Consider the following 16,467-nt stretch of genomic DNA (forward strand, 5'->3'; position numbering starts at 1 on the left):
GTCTTTGAGGTAGAGATCTTAATTTTTCTTACCTTTTGAAATCACAAAATCTGTACCTTAGGCTATAAATACCTATTTTAAATGTGCTTAGAGAATAATCTTCCACTGGAAGCTCAGTAGCTCAGGAACATATTTTTACAAAACTGATCAGATTCATCTAATGTGTGACCATATTTGACTATTAGTATGCCTTTGTTTGAAACTTTTAAGGCTGTATATGTATGATTCTAAGGTTGGAGGCAATGAATGTTGCTTTATACTCGTCAAAGAATAAGAATTAAAAATAACCATAGAAGACTTTAATCTATACAACTTCTTCTTTACTATAGTATGCTGTGGAGTCGTATTTGAGATGGATACTTACTTGCAACTTGTTTGCACACACGTTCTTCACAAAGATGTACGTTTTTCTCGAGGGAGTGTTGCCAGACAAGCACTCCAACAGTGTAGAGAAAATCTTCTAGATACCTGCAAAATAGATATCCGGGCGCCCGATTATAAACCTAGTCAAAACCTTACTACATGTTTGACAAATAAGTATGGAGTTGACGACAAGAAGCTGCATCACAGACCAAATGGTTCCTTTCACAATCCACGTAAGAAAGGCATGCCAGTGAAACTTGATATGAAGTAATATTACTAACAGCAACAGCGATGACATTGTGAAGTCCCCCGTGTGTTTTAAGTCTAACTAAAATTACGATAGAAGATTTAAGTATAACAGTTCAAAATAGGGATTAAACCTTTTAATCCACAGTGAACAGACATACAATTTTTTAACCAGATATTTTGAACACATATACAGTGTTCATCATCAGTAGTACATACTGTATATGTGTTCGAAATATCCAGTTAAAAATTTTTATATTTGTTCACGGTCGATTAAAAAGTTTAATCCCTATTTTGAACTGTTATACTTTCGTCACGGAAAGGCAGTGTTGTCTTCGAAGTTATCTAGATAGAAGATTTATTATTATTGTTTTTTTTTTTGCTTTGCTGAAATGAATTTATTAAAGTGTGAACACAATGAATTTTGCTCAATGTCACAATATAAAACAAGAAATTCTGTAGTTCTAAAAATGTATGTGTTACAAAATGACTTTAAAATTAGAAGTGAAACAGCTCGAGAAACAGGAAAAAATTGACTTCTTACTGCCTACTCAATTGCTGCAAAGTAATGTAAAAACATTGTTACATTTTACTTTAATTTATAATCTACTGAAGATAAACATCGATATCCAGTAGATAATTATCCTTCCATTAAAATACAGCTAAAGGTTAAATTGGTTTTAAATTTGCACTTAATTTAGTTAAAGCTTCAATTTAGTCAGAGTTTATGCTGAAAATGTTGATTTTTTTTATTTTGTTGTAGTTATTTTGTTTTTTTATTTTGTTGTAGGACACTGAAGCTTGCATTTCGTTTGCTCAGTGCAATAGCCTACTTTTCCTCTGGACTTAAATTAGAGAAGTTATCCTATCTAAACAAAACAGCATAAACAATATAAAATAAAATCGAAATTTGGTAGGATATTGATAAATATACTATGTAACCCTGCATTTGAATGTATTTACCTACCTCCCCTTTGTGCTGAACCAATATTTTAAAATCCATTAGCCAGCTATTAGAGCTATTAGATTACGTAGATGAAGATCCATCTTTATCACTTAGGACATTATTGTGATTTCATAGAATCCCATGCATCGACACCAAATTATTGATTTTACTATTACCATCTCGGTGTGGCATAATAATTACATGAATCATATGTGGCATTTTGAAGGTATAACTTTGTAAATATTGTGTAATTTGTAACTTTACGGTAAAAGTAAAATTGAATGAGTACGCTGGTCAGTTTCTACCGTGGAATATTATGACTTGGTTTGCAGTTTCTTTTTGGTCTATCAATTAATACCCTCTATTGCAGGCGCGTAAAAGGATTAATATTTAAATCTCGGATCTTCTTTCTACATAAAAATTTTTTACCCTGGAATTTTTTTTATAATTTGCTTGTTTCCAATTTTTAGATTTGCGCCTCTTTCCCCTATTTCCAGTCAAAATAATTTAAATACACGATCTACATAATTTAATACCAATTTTTCCTTTTAATACCAATTTGCGTCATAAATCACTAACTTTATGTTCCATAGTGATTAAAAAAGCCATAGATTTGATTTAGAAATGCTCGCGTTATGTAAATTGAAATTAATTTTTCTTTGTAACCTTATTCCCAACCTCTCGAGGACGTCCTGTGTATCGTTAGGCCCAGGTTGGATTTCTTAAAAGCTTTGCTTTCAGAAACTTATTATCCTGCGTACGTAAAAATGTAAAATCCGGTCAAAGACACTATAGCAAGCCTAAACGCTCTCGAAAAAAAATTCTTCCCTATGTCAACAGATATGTTTTTTAAAGTTGCATTAAAATTTTGTCTAGTATATAGCAGAAGAAAATCTCAACTTTCGCTTAGGGTCTGATAGAAGGAAAAATTCATAAGGCGAATGAAATATTCTAGTTGCAATGGGTTTTTATGCTATTAAATAAAAAAAAACAAGTTTTTTTTTTAACTGAAAGTAAGGAGCGACATTAAAACTTAAAACGAACAGAAATTACTCCGTATATGAAAGGGGCTGTTCTCCCCTCAACACCCCGCTCTTTACGCTAAAGTCTGACTCTTTCTCTCAACTCTACTTTTTAAAACAATAAAAAAACTTTAGCGTAAAGAGCGGGGCGTTGAGGGGAGAACAGCCCCTTTCATATACGGAGTAATTTCTGTTCGTAATATCGCTCCTTACTTTCAGTAAAAAAAAACTTGCATTTTTTTATTTAATTTCTGAACGTTTTTGAATTAATGCATGTTTTGATTGTGGCTCTCCGCACATGAATAACTAAAACGAAATTTGCATATTAATTTATTTTTATGGCTAAATGGCTTTTTCATAGTTTTGGTCGAACTATTTTGAGAAAAAAGAAGCGGGGGAGTAGGCATAGTTACCCTCCAATTTTTTTGCTTATTTAAAAAGGCAACTAGAATTTATTTTTTACGAATGTTTTTATTAGTAAAAGTATATGTAGCTTACGAATTAAATTACGTAACGAAATTCTAAATTCGTATGTTTTTATTATGTATATGAGGAGGTTCACCCTCTCGTTAATACCTCGCTCTTTACACTAAAGCTTAAATTTTGTCCTAATTCCTTAAGAATGACCCCTGAATCACAAAGGCCGTAGAATTAATAGTTGAAATTAAAAAAATTACTTTAACGTAATTAGCGAGGTATTAGGAGGAGGTGAACCCCTCATATGCGTAATAATTTCTGTTCGTTTTAAGTTTTAATGCTGCTGCTTACTTTCATTTGAATTTTTTTTCATATTTATTTTTTCGTTGTTCTTTAAGAAAAATGCTAAAAAACCCTGCTCCCCCTTCATGGAAATTTTCGTCCCCATTACAATTTTCTCCATGGAAAGTTCCCTCCGCATAGCCCCCTCCCCTCAACAACTCCCCCACAACTAAAAAAATCCCCCTGAACGCGTCTGTACACTTCCCAATAACCATTACTATATGTAAACACTGGTCAAAGTTTGTAACTTGCAGCCCCTCCCACGGGTACTCTGGGGGAGTAAGTCGTCCCCAAAGACATAGTTATTAGGTGTTTCGACTATGTTGAATAAAATAGCTATCTCTGAATTTTTATCCGGTGACTTTGGGAAAAAATGAGCGTGGGAGGGGACCTAGGTGCCCTCCAATTTTTTTTTGGTCACTTAAAAAGGCTACTAGAACTTTTAATTTCCGTTAGAATGACCCCTCTCACGACATTCTAGGGCCACTGGGTCAATACGATCACCCCTGGGGAAAAAACAACAAACAAATAAACATGCATCCGTGATCTCTCTTGTGGCAAAAAATGCAAAATTCCACAGTTTTATAGATAGGAGCTTGAAACTTATACTATAGGGTTATCTGATACGTTGAATCTGATGGTGTGATTTTTGTTAAGAATCTATGACTCTTAAGGGATGTTTCCCCCTATTTTTTAAAATAACGCAAATTTTCTCAGGCTCGTAACTTTTGATGGGTAAGTCTAAACTTAATGAAAATTATATATTTACAATCAGCATTAAAATGTAATTCTTTTGTTATAACTATTGTTATAAAAATTCCGTTTTTTCGAGTTTCGGTTACTATTGAGCCGGGTCGCTTCTTACTACAGTTCGTTACCACGAACTGTTTGATTTTGATTTTGAATAGTCTAAATAAATCCTTTATTTGTAAATTTCAATAGTCTTTCTGTAAAAAACGAGCAAAAATAAATTAGAAGAAACGCTTCTCTAACGGTAGCAGAGAGAATGTCCCATTAGCACCGCTTATAGCAAAACGAGCATAGTTTATAGAAACAATGGAAAAGAAAAAAAAACTTCGTTCCCGTACGTACAGTATATGTCCCTTATTTGAATAGTACCTTTTCTGAAAAAACCTGCCTCTATGCTGAAATTGGTAGAACCCGTGAAACGAAACTTGTGAAAAAAATCAATCGAACAAAATTGAATAAACCAATTAAATAAACTTACCTATATCATTACCCGGAAGTGGTGGATTACTACTAGATATTAATCTTTGTCTTATGTATTCTAGTATCTTCTATTGATTCTGGCATTTTTTTTATTTACAATAATATAGTCAATAAGAATGGCTGTCTTACCCTGGCCCATAGTGGGGTTACTACCTCCCAAGAGCCCCCAAAACGCTGAAGCGTCATTTATGCTTTTTTTAAATGATATGCCTTTTCAATTGTTTTTCTTGTTTGTCATGATAACAACAATAATGAAAAAAGTGACAATCCTAGTCAAGTCCAAATTAAAAGTAAAAAATCAAGTCAAAAAATAAAAGGTGGATTCTATAGCCATTCTTGATTGCATTGTTTATTTTACTCAACTGCTTCTCAAGAAGGTAAAACATTGGTAGATATTTCAATTCATGAATAACCTGCTAAGAGATGATGTCATCTCTCCAGAGATGACAAAAGAATACACTTTCGCAGTCCCTTTAGGGGCTCTAAATGAAAGTTGTTTTGGTGGGGTTGGCGGTGACCAGGCACGTACGTAGGAATTTTTTCGAGGGGGGGGGGCCAAAACCTTCGACACAGCATATATAAAGTAGCACATTTTTTATTTAGTAACTAAATAAATGCAAAAAGCACTTTTATCGGAAAATACAGATTAACTTTAATCTGCAGTATTGTAGCGGATGGGGGGGGGGTGGAGAAGACTGAAGCATCAAAAGTACGTTTTATGTACAGGTTATGTTCATAGCGATTTAGAACCAGTGACTAATCTATTATATCCCACCGAAAGGGAAATTTTAGGGTTAACAGTGCAATATGGGTGCTGTTGGGGGTAGTTCTTCTGTTGCGAAAACGCCGATCTTAATGAAAAATGATAGTTTCCAGAATTGATCCATTAAAAGCTTTACTTTATCCTGAAAAGGGGGGATAAACGCCCTAAAATCAAGGATAATTCTATTTTCCTGTGGAAAGCAAACTCTCTTTACGAAGAAAAATAACAGTACAGTCGCTAATTACTTCAAAAAGGATAAAAAGTCAGACAGAAAATGGGTTGATAATTGGGCAGTGACTTGAACGGATAATTGCATGCTGTAAAATCCCAAGAAAAGGCTTCACATATGCATCTAGATTCTTAATAGGTGTCCTACTTTTGTCAGAAATCCCAAGAAACCATGGGGAAATTAAACATTTCACAAAATTTCGGGGGGGGGGGCCCGAGGCCCCCCCTGCGTACATGCCAGGCGGTGACTATTAAATTTGAAAAGGACATTGAAAATCAAATTGGATTTTTTCGCGTATGTCGACTTTATGCAACGTGGCTTCTAAATGTATGGAAATAGACAAAGGAAAGTGGTGCCATAATAGATAGGAATGGCGATGTGTCTGAAACGAGGTGTATTCTAGGAAAATTGTTGTACATATATCCAGAAGCTGCTGCCCTTTCTTTGGTCTTATCTCAAAAACTGTTTTTTAGAGGCAAGGTCAATATTCCATTACTAGAGACTAAAGTCCATTAGAATTCGGCCCGACCAGAGGATTATTTCTCAGACAAAGAAATCTCTGGAGGAGTAATCATTTTCATCTTATCGAGCAGAAATTTTCATAGCGATTTTTTTCAAGCAGAGCAGAAATTTTCAAGTCGTGGCATACCCAAAAGCCAAAAAAGTTGTTTGTTGCTGCTTTTAGAGGCTTTGGACAAAAACCAAAGCTATGCGGTCACCTCCTTGTGCTGGTGAAGTGAAAAAGAAAAAAAGAGATATGTCAGCGTTTCAAGCTTTTTTTATTGGAATTCTTGATTTTTTTTTGTAATTACTTCTAACTGTTGAGAGAAGACAAATAATAGTCGTTGTTCCTGAAACAAATATGAATGATTTTTTTTTTTTTTCATTGGATAGTGTCCTTAGAATGTGTCGTTTAGTCTCTGGAAGGGGCAGGTACTAAATAAAAGGAATTATGTAACTCGTATTCGCAAGTTCGTGACACAAAATGAATTATTTCCTAACTGTATATAAATTTTGGTGAAAAGGGGTCACTTTTTACCAAAGTAGTGCTCTTCCTTTTTTTTGAGCATACAGGTTTTGCCAGAGATATCTTAAGTAAAGGATTTCCTTGAAAGTAAGAGGTTTATTTGTTTATATGCGTTTCTTTCTTTAACATTAAGTCATTTTGTATGAATGTTTTATACAGAATTTTTCGTTTTAATTGTATTTGATGTTAATCGGACGCTCTGAGAGAAGTTTACAAAATGCCTTTTGGTTAATGATACAACTGGTAAAAAAAACTTCTAGTTTTGAGATTTTAATATGGACACATTTTAGCTAAAAATGACACATTTTTTTAAGCTCAGGGGAAACATTCATGGACAAAAAAGTTGGTAAGTCTGCTTATTATGCCTTCCTGTCTTTTCAATAGAGAAATGACATTTTAAAATGTCAATTTTGGTGCTATATGGCTTTTTTCGTTACTGTTGTCAATACGAATTGGTAGAAAGTACGAAGCTGTGAATATTTTCTTTGAAATAGGTGCTTAAACAGCCATAAGATGTCCCAGTGGCCCACTACTGGCAGAGAAAAAAAAAGAGAGAGACATCACAGGGTGTCACAAAATTGATTCATAGGCTAAACATGATGTGGTTTGGTCTGGCACCATGATCTGGTATTTGAAATTGAGTGCTGAAAGCCTCCAGTAAAGAGGTTTTTGACTATGATGCACTTTTAATTTAGTGGTATACTTTATTTGGTATACTTTGAATTTCTATCCACGGTCATTTTGAGGTATTCAAGTTCTTTTTCAAAATTCTGATTGATTTGCTTTCGCAATGAAGTCTTATAATTAAGATAAGCCGGAAATATAGCAATCAATACCGAGTCATTTTTTCATGAGAAATGTTTCATACTAGACAGTTATTTCAATGGACGTTTTGGAACTATTTGTTACAGTAAACTATGGCTCGCTGTCCATAGGTTATAGCTATTTTTGCAATCATAATTTATTGTGACGTTTTAATAGCTATGTTAAAGTGAATTCCAGATAGGATATGAATTGTATTTCCTGTTGCGAGAACTAGTTTAGAAAAATCAAATTTGTTTTTTAAAACAGTTTTTTAACCTCGAAAAAGTCAAATTTGTGACAGAGCTAGAGCGGTAAACATTTCGGGTTCGGAATCAGCACATATTTTTGGGTCGGGTATAGCTATTTGTTTGAGGTCTACCCCTTTTTTCCACAATTTTCCTAGAATATTTCAAGGTTATGTCTCGATTACCTTTCCTGCAGGCTATTCTAATCAAAATATATATGAAGCTATACAAAAGTTTCCAAATAATTTGTCATGGGTTTGTGAGGATAAAAAAAATCCTGACAAGTAGAAGTACACAAAAAATTAGTGTATACTTCCGGAGACCCTTCAATGTTACCCTCTCCCCTCCTCTGCGTGTTCCTGTAGTCTTTTAAAGTAAACAGAATTCATTTGTTTGCGTTTTTTCCAAGACAGTGTTTTGCGTAAGTAAGTTTGCGTAGGAGTTATTCCTACGCAAAGCATTATGATCAACAAACTCAATACTGTATTTAGAATTGTCTTCTTAATGTTAAATGACAATGCCTAGGATGTCCTTTTTGACTCTGTTTATATTTCAAATCCGTCTTCACTAGTTCAATCTCCAACAGCGTAAAACCTTGCCAATTTTTCCTAGAAATGTTCTTGCAGAAAAGATCTCGATGAACAAACAGCATTTTACTAATATCGTTAGTTTTTGCAAAAACCGGCGTTGCATAATTCCCCGTTTGGAATTTATATGCAATTATTCTTCTGTAGAAATCTAATAATCACATCAAGATTTTAAAAAGTTATTTTTAGTCTTGTGTTGCGAATGCAACACTAAATTTTTCTTTTGCTATTGTTTTCTTCCATTTCCTTTTTCATGGTTCGATTGTAACGGAGATACTCTCGCGTGAATGAAATCAAATTCTAAGCCCAAAGGTTAGCCCTAAGCCAAAGGTAAGCCCAAAGTACATCCAAAGGTTAAGTGCTTGAAATATCCATTTAGTATTTATATTACTTAATATTTATATCATTATAAGTTATATTTATATTATTGACTTTGAGGTAAAACTGAATGAAACAGAATGTGCTGTAAATTGTTACGCACGTGTTCGTAATTGAAAAAGAACAAAAAACGTCATATTTTTCACGGTTCTTACTGTGTACAGATGCTGCAAAAAAAATAAATTAATCAATCGATCAATAAGGGTTTAAAAAAAATTAAATGCATTAACCACCATCAGCGAAATTGATAAGGCTAAACGCCCTTTCAAAACAAAAAAAAACTAATATTTACATTGCTATCAACCAACAAAAAGAATAAAAAAGAAGAAACAGAAAAGAGAGGTAAAGAGCTGTGTGACTTATAAGACTACCCAAGCCTAAGCTTTCCTTTACACCTTTTTTGTTACTTGGATCTGATTGTAGGTCACATGAAGCCAGAAAGACCTCCTCACCTTCATCCAGAAGTGATGCACCCTGGATTAAAAGAAAAAGGACGGACAATTCTTCCAAGTCAACAAGATATTCGGGTGAGAAGTTACTTTGATTAATTTAAACATAGATACTGCATCTTCACTTCTGTTTTCGGTCGAACAAAGATTTTCTTTTGGATTTTGGGTATTATTTTCTGGACTACTCTTGGATAAAAATTTGGATAAAAACTCTTGGGAGACATTACTGACACATAGAGCTTGAACTACTGTTGGAAGACAATTTGTATTTTGCCTAAGGGATTGGCATTGGACTATATTGCTTCGGTTTGGACTAGGCACCCAAAACTTTGACTAATCCGGGAAGAAATTTTTATTTTGGTTAAAAAAGTACCCATTTTAAGCTGACTTTCTTTCGAAGTTCATGCATCTGGAGACTGGTTTGCTTAGCTTCATGAATTCCCATTAGTTATTCCTTTCCTCATAAGTTTCACAAGTTTCATAATACTATGCGCTATTCATATTTTTATTTTTTATTGGTTTAGTTTTTCTTATCAATTACAGTCTGTGGGAGCAAAATTGACTTTCCATCAAGTGACTTTTAACACCATTTATTTTCAAACTTTTAGTTTTGATCGTTGAATTTTATAACGAAAATGTATAATTAGTAGAGAAAGAGAAAAACATCACAACTGCTATGATCCTACCAACACTGGGGTGGTAAAAGAAAAAAGGGAATTTGAAAATATTGCCAAAATGTGCAAATGATCGCAATAGTTTTGCGATAAAAGTAGAAAATCAATTCCTCTTTTAGAGTGTTAGACTATCAATTGGGATGTGACTACCAATAGGATCAAATACCCATGTTGGTAATGATAAGAAGGGGTGAGTGGAGAAGGAATGAGAGTCATAATACCAAACAAGCTGAATTCTTTGCTCACTAGGTTTTGACATTAGCAATATTGCATTTTTACTATTTGCATACCACACTTGCCTAAATATTGATACTTTGTTCATATAGTCGTAATTTTCCAAGGTAATATTTAAACCTTACAATCTCAATTTGATAAACTTGGCATGCTTCTTCCCCTTCCCCTCACTTGGCTCGGAATTCGGTGGTGTAATCTCTTCAACGAAAGTTAACAATCTAATCAAGCAATCCCAGACCTTATTAGGTCTGGGATTGCTCGTGACGCTGCTTAAGGGCATGGTCTTAGCTAGGTGAGCTTACGATAGGTCTACCCATTGCTGTTATGAGGTCGCGCAGGCGAAAATTCTCTTTCGGAGATGAAGGCAGCTGAAGGAGCACATGATGTACTAGAAAGACGCGACCCCTTTCTAAGCATCAGAGGAGCTTCAGTCGCTTATACTCGTAACCTCGTTTTGCTCGGGCTTGGATATTTCATTTACATATTATTTCAGTGGGCTCTGTATGGACATTGTCTAGAACTTTATTGATCAATTTGACTTTACTCTCGTCAAGAGATTCGTGTTAAAAATCCCACAAATATGAAACTGGTTGCTGAATTCTATCTTTTTATCTTAAAAATTTGATGAGTTTTATGTAGACGTGTATCAGATTTTCAACATGTTCACGATAAAAAGTGTAAAGCAGACTGGATATTTTTTTCCCTATCGTCGGGAAAGGCTATTGCCAGTTTCATCTTTGAAATACTTGGTTCAGAATTTTTTTAACCGCGTTAAAGCTGGTCACTAGCATTTTAGAAAATTTGTTACTCTGTATCAACGACATTCATCAAGTTTTTTTTTTGTATGTGCAACAATGTTTTAATAAGTGCAATATCCATTTTATGCCTTGAAAACTTGAACTAAATTTAGTTTTAATCGTGTCAGTATGTCATTGGAATCTCAGTAAAGAACATACAATAACAAAAAAACTCCTACAATAATTCTAATAGTTTAGCAAAGAAAATGAAATAACTCACTCTTTTAGAATGGTAAGCCACCAATTGGAATGCTACCACCAATGGGAGCAGGTGCTCATGTTGGCAATGTGAAAGTAAAATGACTCACTTTTTTAGAATGGTAGGTCACCAATTGAAATGCAACCACCAATGGGAGCAGGTGCTCAAATTGGCAATATGAAAATAAAATGACTCTCTCTTTTAGAATGGTAGGCCACCAATCGGAATGCGACCACCAATGGGAGCAGGTGCTCATGTTGGCAATAATAAAAAAGGAATAGCTGTTGGAGGAGGAGGAGCAATGAACATCCTAATGCCACTTTATACAATTGGAATTATTGTATTCTTTGTTTATACAGTTATGAAGGTAAGGAAATGATTCCTAATAAGATTAATGATTGCATTTGTGATTATATTTCCTATCATAGCTGCTGATGACTAAGAATCTATAAGAAGAAATAGGCAAGCACGAGATCGACTAGTAATTTTGAAATATTGGCAAACTGACTGAGTGCCAGCTGTAATAGCTCATGCCAAAAAGTTTGACTGCCATAGATCTTAAAAGCATTTCAGTTGTTCTATTTATATACTTAATAGCAATAGAATTAGAATTAAAGAGTTATCCACATTCTAGTCTATTATTGAAAATAAAGCAAGATCTTAAAAGCATTTCAATTGTTCTATATATATACTAAATAGCAATAGAATTATTAATAAAGAATATCCATATCCTAGTCTATCAGTAAAAAATAAAACTAAGTTCTATTTGTATGGTTTGGGTCGCTGTCACCTCTAGCTACATATCTGTTTGTTATAAAGTCGTTCTATTGGATTTCGTAGGGTGCCACAATTAGGAAGCAGTTATGCCCACTTTAGCCGCCTTCCGGTACCGAAATTAGGAAACTGCTACCCCGATGTTAGATCCTAAAGGGCACCAGCCTGGGTTTCAAATCGCTCATTTTGGTGTGCGCCGCTGTAGAAAAATGGGCTGAAATTATTATATAGTTGAGAAATAAATTATTATCTATTCACTTTATTGCTGTAATTCAGGCAGTGGTACATTGACCACTCCTCTTCGTCCTTGCCTTTAGAAAGAAATCGCTAGCTTGATCTAGATAGGAGGTGAACTAAATATTGCAATTTTTCATATTTCCAGTTTAGCATGAATTATCTTAGGTGAAGCTGTGATCATCAAGCAAAATTAACTATTAGACTTGAACCATTGAACCCATCTTATAGTTTATTTTTTTTTATCTCTTATGAAGACAAGAGACAGTTTTATTATGTTTGTGATCTAGCTACCAATTGAAAAGATAGAATATTTGCCAGGATATTTCTATCGCTTGATGCTGCCAAAAGAGAAAAAACAACACATCCATGGAACACTCGTCAAAATATATTCGAATTAGCAAATCAACTTTCAGCATTTGCATACACAATAATACAACTGTGGAGAGATCAGGTGGATAGACCTCCCTCCCCTTCCTGGTAACAAATTACCCTCTAATATGACTTCTTGTATTAGTTTTCCATTTATTTCTCTGGAAGCAAGTAAATCAAGAATTAACATCTAATTTCCATGAGTATCCTTCCGAATCTTGTTTTTGTATTCAAAAAGGACTTCCAGTGATTATTAAGATTGCCCTCCACAATTTTTTAAGGGGAGCAGGAAACCGGAAAGGGTGGAGTAGACAAAACATCTTCGTGAAAGAAGGACTTTTTTTTTTCTTTTACAAAAGTGTTCATTTCAGTTGTGTCTTCGATCTTCCAGAGGCCTCTCTTGGCTTCTGCTGCGGGAAATTTGGAGAGTTCTATTTCTGGCTACTAATAATTTTCCAAAGCTTAGGCTTCGTAACGCTACAGGTTAAATCATGCTTTATAAACCTTTATGGTGTTTCACAGTAAAATTGAGCCATTTTTTAAAACAACTCATTTTATTAGCAAGAAAATGAAACGCTTTTGTTCTTTCCTTGGAATCTGGGAAAGAGTATAAGTGGATTTTCAATATCTTTTCAAAAGCTTCGTTTTGACCACACCACATTAACAAAGAAGATTTGTAACATCCAAATGAAGTCAATCATATTCCAAAGAAGTTTCTAACTTCGAAGTTACATTATAGGAAAACATTTGAGTGCTTACTTCAAAGCAGGGCAAGGATTTTTATTTGGGAGGATTTTATATAAAAAAAAGAAAAAATTTGCAAAACGTGACAAAAATGAAATTTTAGTACTTTTTACAAGTCTCACATAGAATTTGTTCTTTTTTTGGGAGAGGGGATGTTCAAACCAGATAACCCACTTCCCCTGTGTGAGTCCCTGCTTCAAAGACTCAAATATTTGGATTTAACCTATAGTACGAAGGGTCGAATCGATCAACATGGAAAAATCTTCTGTGTGGCAAAATTGTAGAAGATATTTCAAGGGGAAAGGTAAGAAAAACCAAGATCAAAAGTCCCTTTTATTTTAATAAAAAAAAGGTAGAAGTTCCAGACAAATGAAAATTCTCTTCAGACAATTGTGATTTAAAAATAGAATAGAGTTTATTTCAAGCTATTAAATTAAATGAAAATTCCTCGATGACAGTGCTAGCAAAAGTGAATGAACTTTTAGAGTTTTGTGAGTTTTGAGTGCCAGAATAGGTTTGAAAATTAGTATTAAGAATACCGATTCGCGAAGACTAAGAATAAGTGAAAGTGAACAGGTGATTTTGCGTAACGACAAGATCGATCAAGTCGACAGTTGTACTTGCCTAGGGGTTAGTAGAGACGGTGGGTGGAGTGAAGAGGTTAAAAATAGAATAGTCAAGACCCAGAGTGTTTTTTTGACAGTTAATAAAGTTTGAAAGAATAGGAAGATACAATTGCGTACCAATATTACAATTATTAGAAGCTACAGTTGTCAGGTGTAGTTCTGAAGCTTGGGTGCTTCAAAAAATGGAGGATGATTTCCTAGATGTTTTCCAGAGAGATTGTTTTCCAGAGAGAATTGCCAACAGATGGTTTTGGGTATCCGACTGACGGAAGTGTCTCAAACTGTAAGCTGTGCGAAAAATCTCAGTCAATCCTGATTTCTAGGACTATAACCAGAGAAAGACTGAGTTGGCTAGGACAAGCTCTGCTGATGAAGGATGATGGATTGACCAATATCGTCCTTGTCGGACAACCTTCCTAGGCCAAAGGAAAAGCAGGTCGCCCTCGAATTGGGTGAGAGGATGTCATAAGGAAAGATCTAAGGGAAATGAGAACTTCTTGAGAGTGTGTAAAGAGGAAGACTTTGGAGAGATTTGGATGGAGGAGGAGCTTGTGTAGCTATATTGGCCTCAGGCGGCTTGATACTTCTGTGAGCTGTTAGTAGTAGTAGCAGCATTGTATTAGAGTACATTGCATTCTAAAGTGTAAAAAGGAATGAAACAGAGATTAGGGTATAAGCGATAACGCAAAGATATTAATACACGGTTGGAAGACATGCATTCAAAGACAAAAAATAAAAAGAAACAAGATGTGACGAATGGAAAGCAGTGGAATCATGCAAACACGTAATAAAGCAAGATAAAATAATTGAAACATAAATAATTATAAACGGTTTTTTGTACCTACTAGCTACTTGTTTTATTTTCATTTTGTAAACAAAGTAAGAATAATCAAAATGTTTATAGGCATTATACTTTAAGTGTAATAAAAATAAATAGGCATATAAAAAAAATATAATAAAAAAATAGGCATATAAATATGATTATACTTTAAAAATTTAATAAAACTTTAATCAAGAAGATTAACTTAAAAATTTCTTTGCCAAATTGAATACAAGTTATCGTATAAATAATTTGGAAATTTTCGTCCAATTCTTATACCTAACAGATGATAGGTGATACTAAATAAGTTGATTTTTGACCCTAGATGGAGGATGTCTATTATTTAGATTAGAGTCCCTTTTTTGTAATAAAAAGTATATTGGAATATCCAGAGAAATGGAAATTCTCTTCCAATCTCTCGCTTGAAATTAGAAGACAATTTGGTTTTAAAATAGAAAAGAATTTATTTGAAGCTATTACATCAAACGAAAATTTCTAGAAGAAAAAGTTAGCAAAAATGAATGAATTTCTAAAGAAATAAGTGGATTTTTGACTCTAAATGGATGATTTTTCATTATTTAGATAACAAGCTGAAGAGCGAGTCAGACGATAGGATGAAAAAAGGAGAAAGCTGTAGCATATTTGTTTTTAGGACTGAAAAAAAAAATAATTGCCTCCTCCCAAACACAAACCCCCTGAAAAAATGCTGAAATTTCTGGCTCAACTGCTTGAACGTGAGATAAAACGAAGTAGGTATGCCTAAATTTAGATTTTGTCAACTTTTGATGAAACCTGAAGGCATTCTACTGTGTGTAAATACCTATAATCATACATACTTGCTTGCCCTTGGACGTCGGGTACCCGTTGCATAGAATTTCTAGTTGCTTCAGATTAGTGATTGGTTTTAAGTTACCTACATTACTAATTATGCAAGTAGAATAAGAATCATTTAAGTATTTATCATCGACTAATGCTGTACTATTCCAGGTTCTTTTTAAAAAACCAACGGAGCCTGAGGAGCCAAAAATCAAAGATTTCGGCATGGATCCAGAGCACCGAAAATTCCTCTACGAAGGAAAAATAGATGAAAAAACCGAAATGGCGCGTACTACTTCAGATGAAATGCAGCATATTGAAAGTACAGCCAATTTAATTGGTAAGCATTATGTAATTTTGAGATAAAAAAATAGATAGGACCGCTTCTTGGATTTTATGCTAAGAATCTAGTTTTAGTTGGAACATATCTTATTCTGAAGATTCTCAAACGGCACGAAATCAAAGTTTTTTGGCCTCTGCTATATACATAGACATACTCAAACTCGTTGTGAATATTCCCGTAACTTTTGTCTTGCTTTTGTGACAATTCAGTAGGTGACGTTAATGATGCAAGAACAACCGTTTATTGTTTATTATATATCTTATTTTGAGTATCAATGCCAATGGAAGCTATAAAACTTCTTTTTACAATATATTAGTAAATAAAAGTATTGTATAACTTTGCTCTTATGAACGTGAAACATGGAAAATACAGTTAGTTAGAATTTTTTTTCTTGGAACTGAAGCAAATTTTGCGAGTTTTTTTCTGTCAAAATTGGGGCTTTAAATTTTTATGACAACACGCTGTTGAAAAGTAATATTAGCCAAGTCAAAACAATGAAGAAACGGATTACCAAGTACTTTTATAGAATTTTTACTTTCTTTTAATTTTCCGACTGAAATTTTCTATTTCAAATCGCTCAAAATCAAAGTTTTGCCGTCATTTTAGGTCGATTTAACTCGCACGAAAACTATTTGCAATTTTGCTTATTGCATTTTTATTTTAATAATATTTGATGTTCCTCTTAGTTTATAGCATTCACTAGCGTTGTTCTGTTTGAAGAAACATTTAGGGGTTTTGTAAATAATTAAACCTGATACAAGTTTTAGTAATATTTGACTTTATTGT

General features: G+C 33.9%; 1 protein-coding gene across 3 annotated transcripts in view; it reads left to right on the forward strand.

Moving 5' to 3' along the window:
* The window catches only part of LOC136034814 (uncharacterized), a 47,404-nt gene that overhangs the window by 1,873 nt on the left and 29,064 nt on the right, over positions 1-16,467 (forward strand). For 2 of the 3 annotated variants that reach the window (XM_065716245.1, XM_065716246.1), the window contains exons 2-5: positions 330-596; positions 9,023-9,126; positions 11,158-11,319; positions 15,510-15,678. In XM_065716245.1, coding sequence (XP_065572317.1) covers positions 330-596; positions 9,023-9,126; positions 11,158-11,319; positions 15,510-15,678 — 702 coding nt within the window. The remainder of the gene's footprint in view (positions 1-329; positions 597-9,022; positions 9,127-11,157; positions 11,320-15,509; positions 15,679-16,467) is intronic. The other variant, XM_065716247.1, reaches the window with a different exon arrangement.

The sequence above is a fragment of the Artemia franciscana genome, chromosome 13, assembly GCF_032884065.1.
Source record: "Artemia franciscana chromosome 13, ASM3288406v1, whole genome shotgun sequence".
Taxonomy (NCBI): domain Eukaryota; kingdom Metazoa; phylum Arthropoda; class Branchiopoda; order Anostraca; family Artemiidae; genus Artemia; species Artemia franciscana.